Here is a 13582-nt window from a genome sequence, read left to right as displayed (position 1 = left end):
AGTTTCAATGAAAACTTACGGATGCTTCACCGCCTCAATATTGATTGAAACCAATTTAAATTTCAGGATTTTTTAACCCTTTAAGGACGATTGGAACACCGGTGTCCCATAAAGAAAATAATTTTTCCTGACTACCTAAAGTTATTTTTTTCTAATGTCTGTACATAATTGTAAAGTAGAAGGTTGAAGGAATCTACAATATTTTTTGCAAGTCTCTAGCTATTTGATATATAGTAAATATTTATGCTGAAAAATGGCGAATTTTTAAATTCTCAAATTCATAATTGATTTTCTTTATTTTTTATACTTACAATTTTTTTTTAAGCAAAACCCTTTTGGCCATAAAAACAACAATACTCATACGTTATATTTTTTATTAAAGCGAAAAATATTATTAATTGGTATTGTCAGAAAAATTATTTAAATTTTTAGGCTATTTTTGTCCCTATCGTTCATAGAGGCGCAAAGTACACCGTATCAGACTGTTGGACTTTCCAAGGTTAGATGTAAGACTTATCGTTGGTTATGTTTCCCAGTTTAATTTTTATTGTTGATTTTCAGTCCGTAAAAAGTGTCTCGTCGTTAAAGGGTTAAGGAGTTGCGCGGGTCAAAAAGACTGAAAAACACAATATTTTCTCTAATTTTTTTTTCGACTTAAAAAATTGTTATTTTAATTTAAGTTCTTAAGCATATAAAAGTACAACATTTAAACTATATTTTGGAAAATTTTTATTTATAAATATTTAAAATTAAGCCGTTGGGACTTATTTTGAAAAAATATGCTTTTCCGTGAACAAGATTTCTCAGAGTGTATTTATCAAAATTCAAAACACTAAATATTTCCTGTTAGCTAATGAGTTAAGCTTGTAATACTTGAACGGTAGATTTTTTTTAAAATGAAATTTGTATTTTTAGCAGAATTTTATACAAAAAATCAATTTTCTGCATATTTTACACCACGTTTTGTTTTGTAAAATAAGTTGTAATCAAGATAAAAAAAATTCTACCGTTCAATTACGAGTTTAACTCATCAGCTAATAGGGAATATTTAATTTTTTGATCTCATATGAAAATACTCTGAGTCTTGTCCACCGAAAACTATGTAATTTTTAAAGACTGTCTCCAAAAATAAGGTCCCTACGGCTGAATTTTTAAAATTTTGAAATGAAAATTTCAGAAAATAAAGTTAAAATGTTATACTTTTAAATGATTAAGAGCTCGAATTAAATTTTATTTAGTTGAAAAAATATGCCAAGAAAATAGTTTGTCAGATGTGTGTAATATGTCAAGTTTTTCCCTAGAATGTGCGACGCATGTAATCCATAAATTCGAATTTGATCAAATCGTAATCACATAACCCGGATTAATCAAATCGAAATCCAGATTAATGCACAGGAATCTTAAATTTTTTTTGAAACACAATATAGGGTAAAGGCTCATAATTTTGGACAGTCTGCTTATAAGCATCGATGTTCCAAGTTTGAAGTGCGATATTTTCCAGAAGGGTGACATTAGCTCTGAAAAATGCGACTGGTTTTAGTGTAAATTTTTCCCTGTTTTCGTACACATTTCACGAGATATCTCCAAAACTACATTAGGTTGCAAAATTTGGGGTTTTCGGTTGTCTATTCTATATTAAATTGGCTTTTATTTTGTATTTGTATTTTTTGCTAATTTATTCTACAATGACAGAAAACAGCTAACAAACTCAAAAGTTTTTTCGGCGCGCTAGAAATATATGGGAAACATAGGAAACGTCATGCCCCTGATATTTTCAATACTAATTGACTTTTTTTGTTACTCTCTTTTTAGAAGGGTTGATTAGAAACTTGGCAAGCTATTTATCGTCTTATTTTTACTAAAATTAGTCTTAATACGTTTAAAAATCAATTGATATGTAGACGTGAATTTGACTCGAATTTTGGACAACTTGTTTATTAATTTGTCCAACTTGGCTGTAAATTTGGACAGCTAATCCGCCTCAACAGGATGCCCATTGTTCTTCATTTCATGAACCAATCTTACCAAGTCCTCTTCCTGTTCATGTAAGGGAAACGTAGAATGTCACAAGAAGCCCGGAAACTTTCCATATCAATCATTAAAGTGAGTTGACTTCGGTACTCCAAGTACGTGCGGATTAGCGCATTCCTTGACCTTTCCGGGAGCCTTTCAAGGCTTTTTTCACTACATCTCTTTCGTAGAGATGATGCTCTTTTGTTTCTCCATGCATTTGTCCAACCTAGTCATCACAAAAGCTAAAACTTCACGAGATTTCGAGAGAAAACACCTGTCCAAAATAAGGAGTCCATAATTGACCACCGGTCTAGTCGAGGAACCGGTCAACTCGAGGGCACTTTACCTTTTGTATCTTTATTTTTTCGAGTCAAAAACCTACAACAAAATCGATGTGGATTGATTTTAAATTTTGATTGTTTTCATAAAACATTTTTCTGTTTGGGAATCACTATGATGGATTCAACTTTTAAATCTAATCCTGAGAACTTGGGAATAAATGGTGTTGATATTGATTAAGGCTGTTTTTGTTCAACTCCATCAACTTTCATTATTAATTTTGGCCCATTTTTAGGGTGATCTGGAGAGAGAATGGCGTAAATATAAGGAAAAAAAGACTAGCCTTGAACAAGAAAAGTAAGACACAATGGAACTAGCAATAATGATCACAAAGGGGGTGGCTAGAATTCAATTGGAATTGGGTGAAATATTTCCTTTTCTCGGGACATTCTCTCTATTCCTGTATATGTGTGATTTTTTTGCGTGTTCTTGCGAATAATAGGGGAGGATTTTACCACCCCTTCTGGCTTCTGTTTCTCAGTTGAGAAAAATATTTCTATACACGACATTGGAATGTGTTTCGTGTGTCGGAATTGCTGTTGAGATGCCTTTAATAATATGACAATGGTGAAAAATGGGAAGTTGAGGAGGAAATTCCTTTGAGACATTTAAAATTCGAAACGCGAAAATCAGGCCACATTTCACTCAATCGATACCTTCTTCCCTACTTGATTTATATGCCATCCGAGGGAGTCTTTATCGGAGACTCTTGTCTCTATTGACTCCTCTTTTCATGCCTTTTTGCTTTTAAAAAGCTTTCCTGGACTTTTTGGGTTGGTCTTGTGAATCTCTTCTCTTGGTGTTTTTTTTTGATTTCTCTGTGCCGGTCATTTGTCTCCCTTATTTCGCCTCCACTTGCCGTGAAGGTGAAAAGTGGGGCCTCTTTTTTCCGTTTTACCAACTAAAAGAAAAACCATCCTGTTTGCCTGCGCAGACTCATAAATTGTAACTTTTTTGGGATACTTTTTTTTTCGAATTGATTTCCCGACTCACATTGCCCACTTTTTATCACAAATGCCGCTTGTCCAAGAGAGCTCCTTCTCATTGATTGTGATTGAACTGCCCATTTGGATACCCGATCCCCAAAGATTTTTTTTGTGTGTCAATCCACTTGCAAAGAACTATGATTTACTACCAACTACATTGCCCTCATTAACCGCCAACATTCATTTAAGAGGGTTGGAATACTGAGGCAACACTTGAGGACTTTGTGTTATTTTGGCAAAGAATACATGTTCAAGTTATTTTGGGAAATTTCATTATTAAAACAATATTAGATAGATGATTGTTGGATATCTCAGTTGGTGAAACACTTTAGGATACACCTAAGATAATATTAATATCACTTCTGTTTATTTAATTATTCCTTTGGGTCTTTCATATGAAGGCAAATTCAACATTTAATTTTCTCAACAAAAATCACACAAACTTGCTATTTTCATTAGTTTTCTGAGTAAATAATTAGAGTTTCTGATACCTTCTGAGTGTTTTAAAGATGAACAGTGCAGTTATGCCATCATTGGTGTTGGAATATTATGCTGTTTCAGTAAGATGTTGTCAAGTCTGAGCTTAATGTTACCTAATTCTACATACCTATAATCAATATATTCGAAAAAGGTCGATTCGAAACCTTGGCTTGAAAACTTCTTATCGATTTTTACCATATCTCAAACTGACTTTTATTCTCCTGATGGCAATTTTATAAATAATTAGGATTTGCAAAATTATGCCTAAAAGTGGCATTATGGGAAAAAGGATGGTATGTTGAAAATACACAAAATGCATGTAGAGTGTACTATATAATCGACACGGGTCAACCCGGTCAATGATTGAATCACACTGCAACAATCAAGTTATTTTAACAATATTTCTTTAACTAAATTTTTTTATAAGCCACTTTTTGTGGCATATTTTTTTTTAAAACCTGTTTTAAACTGATTTATCGTTTTTATTTAGAGAATTATCCGATGCTATATATGGGCTATAAAGTGAGATTTTTAACAATCTCGTGTACTATAATTATCAAAAATTCTCACATTCTTCTATCGATCGTTCTCAAACTTTGCCAAAAGATGTTGCGTAAATTTCTGATCACAGAAATGTGGGCAACTAACAGACTTCCCAGGCTGTCTGGCGATTTATCCAGCCGTCCGTTCTTTCGAGCTTAAGAACTCCTAAACTAAGATAGATACTTGCCATTTTTGAGAAAGGTTTCTAAACTAAAAAAACTAAAAAATAAATAATATATAAATAAAATAATATAAATAAATAAAAAATATATAAATAAAAAAAAACAAATAAATAAATAAAAAAAAATAAATAAAACTAGAAAAAACTATTAGGTGGAAATCGCAACTTGGTCTATGGACCCTCCAAATACAAAATCGACTAATGATCAACTGAATATTACAATAACAAAATAACAATTGGTTTTCGAATTAAAAATTACTATCAATAATTATTATAATGACCAGTTGCAACCGATTCATAATTGTCAGAAATTTTGAGACCTATCAACAACTCCAAACCTGAGTACATTTCGTTGAGAAATACACTTTCTAGAGCCTTTTCAACCCTTAACTTATAAAAAACCGAGTTTAGGAATGATTCAATGATCAACGAAGATTCTTAACAATCTCACAAATTGGGGTAAAATTTTAGTATATTGTAGCTAGGTTTTAGAACTTTGTAAATAGTTCTAGGGTCGGTTTTAATTATCGGAATATGCTCAATAAAGGCATTTTAAAAAGGTCTCATAGAATGCCACATTTCTTTCAAATATCGGAAGCTCGTAGAGCTACCGCTAGGGTGCTAAAAAGAAAATTTTCCAATTGTCCGAGTTATTTAGTTCCGGTTTTATGGCATGGATCTGTTTGAAATTTTAGTATGTTATAGCTGCACTTATCGCTGTCCATTTTTTGATATATTTAGCATTATCTTCTTTCCAATGGTGAAATATTTTATTGTTATTTGAATTGATATAATAAATGTGGGGATGATGAGTGGTTAAAGTTTAAAAGTATATCTAGGAAATATTGATTTAAGGGGGCTTACTAGAGAGTAGAAGTTGATATCTCTTTTTGCTTGTCTTCTAAGCCTTGAACTAATTCTAACAAAAATCAAATGTTTTAATTATAAAAAAAACATAGAAGTGATTTTAGATCATTAAGATACAATTACTTAGACTAACTTGAGGCAGTTCTAAAACGTATTAGAAGATGAAAGAAAATTATTAATTCTTCAAATATCTCAAATCTGTCCTTAAGGGCTAAATTAGCGACTGATTAGTGCTAAACTACTGATGATGTGAGATCATACAAGGCTCTGAAATCCTTATGTTCGTTAAAAAAATTAGACAAATTTAACTTTTTGAAAAATTAGGGGACTTATTAATCAACTAAAACTGTAGATAGTACACTGAGAAAAAAGGAGAGTGCGATTAACTTTTTTTCCTCATAACTTTAACACTTTTTAGGTGTAAAAATATATCAACATTTTTTAATGTTAATTTTACACCTTTTTTAAGGATAAAATTAACACGAAAAAGGGTTAATTTAACCCCTAATACACCTAAAAAGGGTAATACTTACACCGATTTCGGCTCAATAATGCAGGGTCAAATTAACATTTCCAGAATGTTATTTCAACTTTTTCGGATTTCTCTCAATGTAGGGACAAGAGTGGCACCTTTGAATTGGAATACTTCTGTAATTGGACTTAATATTGGAAATTTTGGAATTGGAATGTAATTTAGTTTCATAATTGTAGGAAAATTCTGAAACACTCTGGTAATGCCATATGACAAATTGCGTGCGAATCTCGAATCTCAGGAGAGCTTTTTCGAAAATGTGCTTCTGCAGCCGTGATCGCCGTGACATTGTCATTTCAGCTCACATAACCTTGTAACCTTTGAGATTTCTGGTAATTAAAAATGCCAATAAATTTTCCCAGTGAGCACCAGATGCTAACCGATTTCAATTCAGCTGAAAATATGTCTATTTTTAGCTGAATTCTGGTAATCTTAAACGAAAATCACGAGGCAGTGCTATTTCTTATATTTAGTTAGAATTTTTTTTCGGCGAGTGCTAACCGGTCAGCACATTTTTGCTGATGGATTCAGCAAAAATATTCTGATCACGCACTTTTTTTTTAGCCAACTGTGCTTGCTGGGTTACTAAACATTTAACGAAAACGAACTGTATTTGCAGAATATCATTAAGTAAATAGATAAAAAAAATTAATTAATTGCATTTTTGAACTCGTGTTATAGGGTAAAATGGGATAATTTGGAACCATTTACAATTTGGAACATTTGAGATTTTCTCACAGTTTTAGAAATTCAAAAGAAAAAGAAAAGCTGTTTCTGTTCTTCTTAATTGCCTTTTTCTTCTATTTTTCGGTCTTTGTTGTCTCTTTGATCATCTGAAACAATGAGAAAGTCTCAAATGTCCCAAATTATGAATGGTTCCAAATTATCTCATTTTACCCTATGAGAAAAAAATCTTGATTGTCGTTTTCAGGTTTCGAACTCACGTGTGACAATGCCACAAAAATGATAGAATTCTGCTACTGCCTCTAATGATTTATGGAGCTAAGTTATATCATAACAAGGTCCAGTTACATTTAAACTAGAAGAAAAATTTCCAATTTGTAAGCTGCGGCAATTCAAAGATGCCCCACTTGCTCCTAATTACAAAAATTAAAGTGTTTCAAATGAAAAATCCTTCTTATTTCACGTCCCCTTTAAAACAATAATTTTTATAATAAATAGCAAACATGTGTTTTTTTTTAAGTCGATTTACTAATTGAAAATTTTCTTTTTTGCAGATGGTAACGAGAACAAAGAAGATTTTTGTGGGTGGTCTCTCAGCCCCCACAACACTAGAAGACGTCAAAAGTTACTTCGAACAATTTGGACCGGTGAGTACATCAAAAAAAAAATCTTCCTCTATCTCCTTTAAATACACTGACGGTGTCTTGTTTTCCGGTATTTCTCGAGATATTAGAAGAAGGTGTGGGGAAAAGTGTGCCAGCAAAAGAGTGGCTGAGAATATTAAATAAGTTGGGTGAATTTTGAAATTTTCCCTGTGAATTTTGTCCATTTGGGGAAAACTAGGGAAAAGTCCAAGTCAAGGGTCTTCTTCGAAAAAGCAGAGACAGAGAGCAGAGAATTATTTTGGGGTTTTCTCTTGCAGGCATTTTCGAGAAAGTTTTATTTTTGGTGAGTTCTCTGGTTCACCAGATCTCTGTGAAAACCCTTTTCCCTCTTCTCATCCAAATGAAAGTTTGACCTACCCTTGGCATTTATTCTCCAAAAACCCCATCAAAATCCCCAACATTTGTACGAGCAATCCTCTTTTTTCTGCTTCATTCAAAACATGTGAGGGAGCTTTCGTGCTTTTTATCCTACTACCATGTACCTACAGTTTTGTTGTAATCGAGTATCTTTTTTTCGAGGCATTCGTGTGTCAAAGAGATGGATATTGCTAATATATTATGGGTTTTATGTGAATTATTTAAAATATTATTTTAATTTTTTTTTTGTAAATCCACCGAATCAAATACATTTTCAGAATTTTTTATTACATTTTTTTTAAGAGTCAACAGAAATAGATTTTTAAATTTACACATGGTTATTCATGAAAAAAAATACTTTTTGTACTTACAACAAAAATATAGGAAACAATGTTGGAGTTAGACTTTGGAAACAGAATAAGTAAAAAAAGCCCTGTGGGACATGAGACATGCCACAGTAGAGTCAAAAAACTCTTCTGTGACTTCCTTGGGGAAGAAGAGTCTCAAAGTGTCGTTTATGTTCGCATAATCACTCTTCTCGTTTTCATAATGTGAATAATTGGGGGGAAAATATAATTAAAGAGGAAGAAAAGTGCCACTGAGACCATTAAGTAGTGGTGAATTGAGTGTCCTCTGTTTGGCATGAGTCTTTTAAGGGTTGGTCTGCTGAAAGCTCACAATCTCTGCCAATTTTTTGTTTTGTAATAAACAAACAAGAGAAATTTATCACGAGAGGATTTTCAATATCAAATATGCGACATATGGTTGGAATATTTCGCAGTGGTGTTTTATGAGAAAATGGGGCGTGCCTCCATACCATAAGCACAGTCTCTCAATGTCATACAAATTGATATTTATGCAGTAGAGAAGCTTGTCTATCGGGACATCTCGAAATTATTTCGACAGAAATGTTGCAATTCTGCAATATTCTACACAATCTCCCTGTCTCCCTCTCACTCAACACTGTAAATACTTTTTAGACTTAGGGGAAGTGGGGGTTTACGGAAATGGATACATATCTGGAAAGGGGTGGATTTGTTAGAGGAGATATATATATATATAAACATATATATAAAAAAAACATGAGAAAAAAGCACGAGGAGCAATTGATAAAATGCATCCATCAGCCAAGAGTTATTAAAATGTCAATCAAAAGCACTTTCATGCACACTCCAATATTCATTTCCTCTCAGTCCTCACATGTGTGGCTCCAGATTTTTTTTTACACCCATCAGCTCACCCCAATCCCATCGTCATAAATTTGCCGTATGTTGAGGGTTGAAATTTGATGCAATCGATCAAACAATTTAAGACGAATTTTCTCACACTTGCCCTACTCGCAGGAAAAAAAACTCCATTCGTGCCATTGGGAATCATATAAAAAAATCAATTGCTTTTGAAGCTTTTCAGGGGTATTTATCTTACTAAAAGAAAATTTGTAATATATTTTTTTATGATTCAAAATTTAAAAGAATCAAGGGTCACATGTGTTCCTCTTTGAAAACACTAAAATACAATTGTAAAAACATTAGGGGAGACTGGGGCAAAAAGTCACAAAACGGATATTTTATTTTTTTTACGAGCTACCCTAGTGCCCCAGAAATTTCTAATTAGTGCAGTCTTATAGGAAATTTACTGCTCTACAACTTTATGAAAGTCATTTTCCTCTATTTTGTAAGGAAATACAGTTATCGAGCTGTTTTCTAAAAGGTAATTTTGTGATAATTCTCAAAAATGCTGGGGCAAATAGTACCAGGTATGGGATATTATACTTTGATTGGCTTTATTATGGGCTTTCGTAAATTTAAAAAAATAGCTAGGTGACATATTTTTATAGAAAATTTATTCCTATACACCTTTTTAAAACACAGTTTTCTCTATCTGAACGAGAAAAGTGCTTTGCAAGCTATTTTAGAAAAAAAAAAACACACAAGAGACTGCTAATCGTTTGACCAATGCAAACAACAAGCGGCGAAACATGATAATGACGTTTCTTTTCGCCGTGAGACATCAGAAATTGCTTCGGTCTTTGTTACTTTTTGCTCCATACCTTTTGTTACTTTTTACCCCAAGTGGGCATTTTTAGTAAAAGGATTTTTGGAGAAAAGAATCTTTGTAAAATTCTGAAATGTATAGTGGTTTCGTATTCAAAGAGTCTAAATATTTACCAGTTCATAAATTTTGCAAAATAAGTAGATCAAAATTGATATCTGCTGTAAGGAAAACATTTTAAAAATAAAGCTAAAAATTTCAATATTTTTATTTTCTGAAATCCTTGTTCGAATTCTAAGAAACTTGCGACTTTGAAGGTCTATGGAGGCCATCTATGGAAAAAATTTTAAGCCGCTATCTCTTTTATCTTGGAAGATATTGAATTTTCAAATTTTCAATTTGTGACTTTTTGCCCCAGTCTCCCCTAGTATTTTAGATTTGCTAAAATGAGTTATAATGTGTTATTCCAAAAAATAGAAAAAATATTATGAAGTAGGGTAGAGTCAGACCTTTTCGACATGTAGGGGAAACTGAGGTGGCACCGAACACGGAGTAGCACTGAACTCTGCGCTTTATTAATTACATATAGATACTATGAGGATGTTTGACCACTGAATTAATGTTTGTCACAGTCCTAGTAGTATAGACAGGTAGGTGACATTAGCTCTGAAAAATGCGACCGATTTTAGTGTACATTTTTCCCTGTTTTCGTAAACATTTCACGAGATATCTCTAAAACTGCGTAGGTTACCAATTTGGGGTTTTCGGTTGGCTATTCAATATTAAGTTGGCTTTTCTTCTGCATTTATATTTTTGGTAATTCATTTTACACTGACAGAAAACAGCTAATAAACCCAAAAGTTTTTTCAGCGCGCTAGAAACATATGGGAAACATAGGAAATATCATGCCCCTGAGTATAGATAAAAAATCATTGTTCAGTGCAACCCCATGTTCGATTGTGCCCCAGTTTCCACTAAGCACTTTTTGGCCACCTAAGATAAAAACGAATTTAAGGCATTTACGAATAAGTGGTACTTCAACACTCATACTCATTGTAATTATTCTACTATTCTAATGGGTTAGGGGAAGGTGGTCTTCCTTTGAGCGAAAATTATGTTCAAAATTTGAGAATTTTTTGTGAGAAATCTACAACATGAGTTTTATTTTCTACTACACCAAAAAATTCCCTTGTTCATTGAGCTTTTATGCTTACCCCATTCAGTACTTACATGTCCTTAGTTTTTCCTGGAGAGGAAGTTGAAAATATTATGTCGATATATTCAAAGGCTGCCTACATTGTCTGCCTTTGAATGTGGTTGAGGCAGCCTTTGTATCTTTATTTTTCACTCACAATATTAGGGCTGTAACATTAAATGGCTCATAATAATTGATTAGCATGAACCCTAATGCACTTACTTATACCTTACAGAGCTATAAAAGCTTAAGGTTGGCCACAAGTACTGGCCTTAAAATACAAAAAAGGAACTGCTAATAATACGTGTAAGGAGGAATGTTAAAGCGACAAGTTTGCAAAATGATTTTTTGACTATTTCCTAAGAGTTGTGATTACAGAATCATTGTTTTGATGAAGAAAGAAGATAAATGAGGTAAATCCTAAATCCTGTGTATGAGTTCCAGGTTCTAACACTCTTTAAAGTTTTTTTTCTGTCATTACTCTTCCCATTTATCGACTTGCAACAGAAATTAAAATAAATATATAAGTCTTATCAAAATTTTCCTTATATGGTTTAGAGAAATACTATTGCATTAACGTGAATAAGAATTCGGTTTTTAACAAGGTGGTGAATGTTAAGTGTCCCTCGCAGCAAAAGAAAGCTACAGTTAAGAAAATTGTATTAGAAATATTTTGCTGTACCGTCTCATAGTATTGGGAATTAGTTAATACTTATTAGATTGACAAAGGTTTTCCAACGGATTTAAATTTGTTCTGAGCTATTAACCCATTCCTTACCATGGTGTTATACATCATACGCAAATTGAGTGATTTTAGATTATTTATTCCTGGGGAATTGTCATCTGAATTGATGTCGGAAATGGATTTAAAGTTACTAGCTCTTCAATTACTTGAGAAAAATAGTCCGACAGATATGAAATTACATTTTGTTATTGTTTTCTTGCTTCGCGGAAGGTCACGCAAAATGTCAAACACACGTCTTAACGGTCACTGAATTTAAATTTTGTACATTAATTAATTACAAACTCTATTGATTTAGATAGAGTAACTATCCAAGAAAACACATTGGCAACCAGAATTCAAATCAGGAAAGAGGATGAAAGCCAATTTTACCAAATTTGACGGGATGTCGAATTTTCCGTCCGCCATTTTGAGCAAAATTTTTGCATGACTTCACGCAAAGCGAGAAAAGAACAAAAAATGTATTCCCATTTCTGTCGGACTATTTTTCTCAAGTAATTGAAGAACTAAAGTAACTAAAAATCCATTCCCGACAGAAATTCTAATATCAACTGCCCTGGAATAAATCATCTAAAATCACTCAATTTGTGTATGATGTATAACACCGGTAAGGAATGGGTTAAGTCAATGTGTCTGCAATATAACAAATATTATTAAGTGTTGTTGGTCATAATATAAGCTCTCAATATTTCACTTATTCTCTTTGTGGCTAAATAATCTAAATTTAGTATTTATTAATCGTTTTGTTGTTATTTTAGAATGACAATGTATTGCCTATGAAACGTGAATTTGAAAATCAATTTGAAAAACACACTAATATGATACATGAATAAATTTTCAAACTATTATTGCAAAACCGTGGGATACGCATAATTCGTTCCTGTTAATTTATTAGACAGCTCTTATTGGCTCTTATCACTTGAATAAAGTGGTGGCAAAGCGTCCTTAACATTGCGAAACGCCTGAACCCGTATCCTTTGATTCTTAAAGTGACGTTTTACCATTTAAAAATTAAATATTTAGTAAAATTCTTTAGTCCTCCAATTAATTTATGCAATTTTACGAACATATGAAGATTTCACATTTCTCCACTGCAAAATGTTTTATAGGTTTAATGACTAATAAATGATTTGAACCGATTTATAAATCACGATTGAAACTGGTTTAGATTGTCAGTGAATGTAAAACATTTCCAATAGCCTAAACATAGCTCCATTCATTTAAAAAATATGCTCTTTATCATTTAAAAAATACGTCCAAAAGCAAAAAAAAAAACATCTCGTCGAATTTTCGGTTTTGCATTTTTGCAGAAGAAGAAGAGTATTTGTGGTTGAAGAAAAATCAAAGTCATGTCAAGGGTGGAAAAAATAAAGGGATTATTTTATATTGCTCTCTTTGAAAGTTTTATAAGTTCTCCGAATAACTTTTTCGGCCATTTTAATTAGATAGTGTGTGGGATCAAAATAACCGAAGACTTAAAAGAACGGGCATCAGGAGCCTACTGACTCCAACAAGGTTATGTTTCTTAACCCTTTAAGGACGATTGGAACACCGGTGTCCCATAAAGAAAATATTTTTTCCTGACTACCTAAAGTTATTTTTTCCTTATGTCTGTACATAGTTGTAAAGTAGAAGATTGAAGGAATCTAGAATATTTTTTGCAAGTCTCTAGCTATTTGCTATGTAGTATATATTTAAGCTCAAAAATGGTGAATTTTAAAATTCTTAAATTCATAATTCATTTTATTTATTTTTTATACTTCCAATTTTTTAAGCAAAACTCTTTTGGGAATAAAAACTACAATACTCATACGCTATATTTTTCATTAAAACGAAAAATATTATTCATTAGTATTGTCAGAAAAATAACTTAAATTGGGTATTTTTGGCCCTATCGTTTATAGAGGCGCAAAGTACACCGTATCAGACTGTTGGAGTTTCCAAGGTTAGATGTAAGACTTATCATTGATTATGTTTCTCAGTTTCATTTTTATTGTTGATTTTCA

The 13582-nt window shown here is 32.4% G+C and overlaps 2 protein-coding genes across 11 annotated transcripts in view; one reads left to right on the top strand and one right to left on the bottom strand.

The window, feature by feature from the left end:
• LOC129801790 (RNA-binding protein Musashi homolog Rbp6) overlaps positions 1–13582 on the top strand; it is a 179569-nt gene that overhangs the window by 86423 nt on the left and 79564 nt on the right. For all 10 annotated transcript variants that reach the window (XM_055847117.1, XM_055847116.1, XM_055847118.1 and 7 more), the window contains one exon: positions 7180–7272. In XM_055847117.1, the coding sequence (XP_055703092.1) occupies positions 7180–7272 (93 nt within the window). The remainder of the gene's footprint in view (positions 1–7179; positions 7273–13582) is intronic.
• Positions 1122–13582, bottom strand: part of LOC129801797 (protein rogdi) — a 163976-nt gene continuing 151515 nt past the window's right edge. Inside the window, exon 5 of the mRNA XM_055847134.1 lies at positions 1122–1297. The gene's annotated coding sequence lies outside the window, so the exon portion shown is untranslated. The remainder of the gene's footprint in view (positions 1298–13582) is intronic.

The sequence above is a fragment of the Phlebotomus papatasi genome, chromosome 2 (genome assembly GCF_024763615.1).
Source record: "Phlebotomus papatasi isolate M1 chromosome 2, Ppap_2.1, whole genome shotgun sequence".
In the NCBI taxonomy this organism is placed as follows: Eukaryota; Metazoa; Arthropoda; class Insecta; order Diptera; family Psychodidae; genus Phlebotomus; species Phlebotomus papatasi.
The sequence above is the reverse complement of the archived record's forward strand: the minus strand, read 5'-3'. Positions and strand labels throughout refer to the sequence as shown.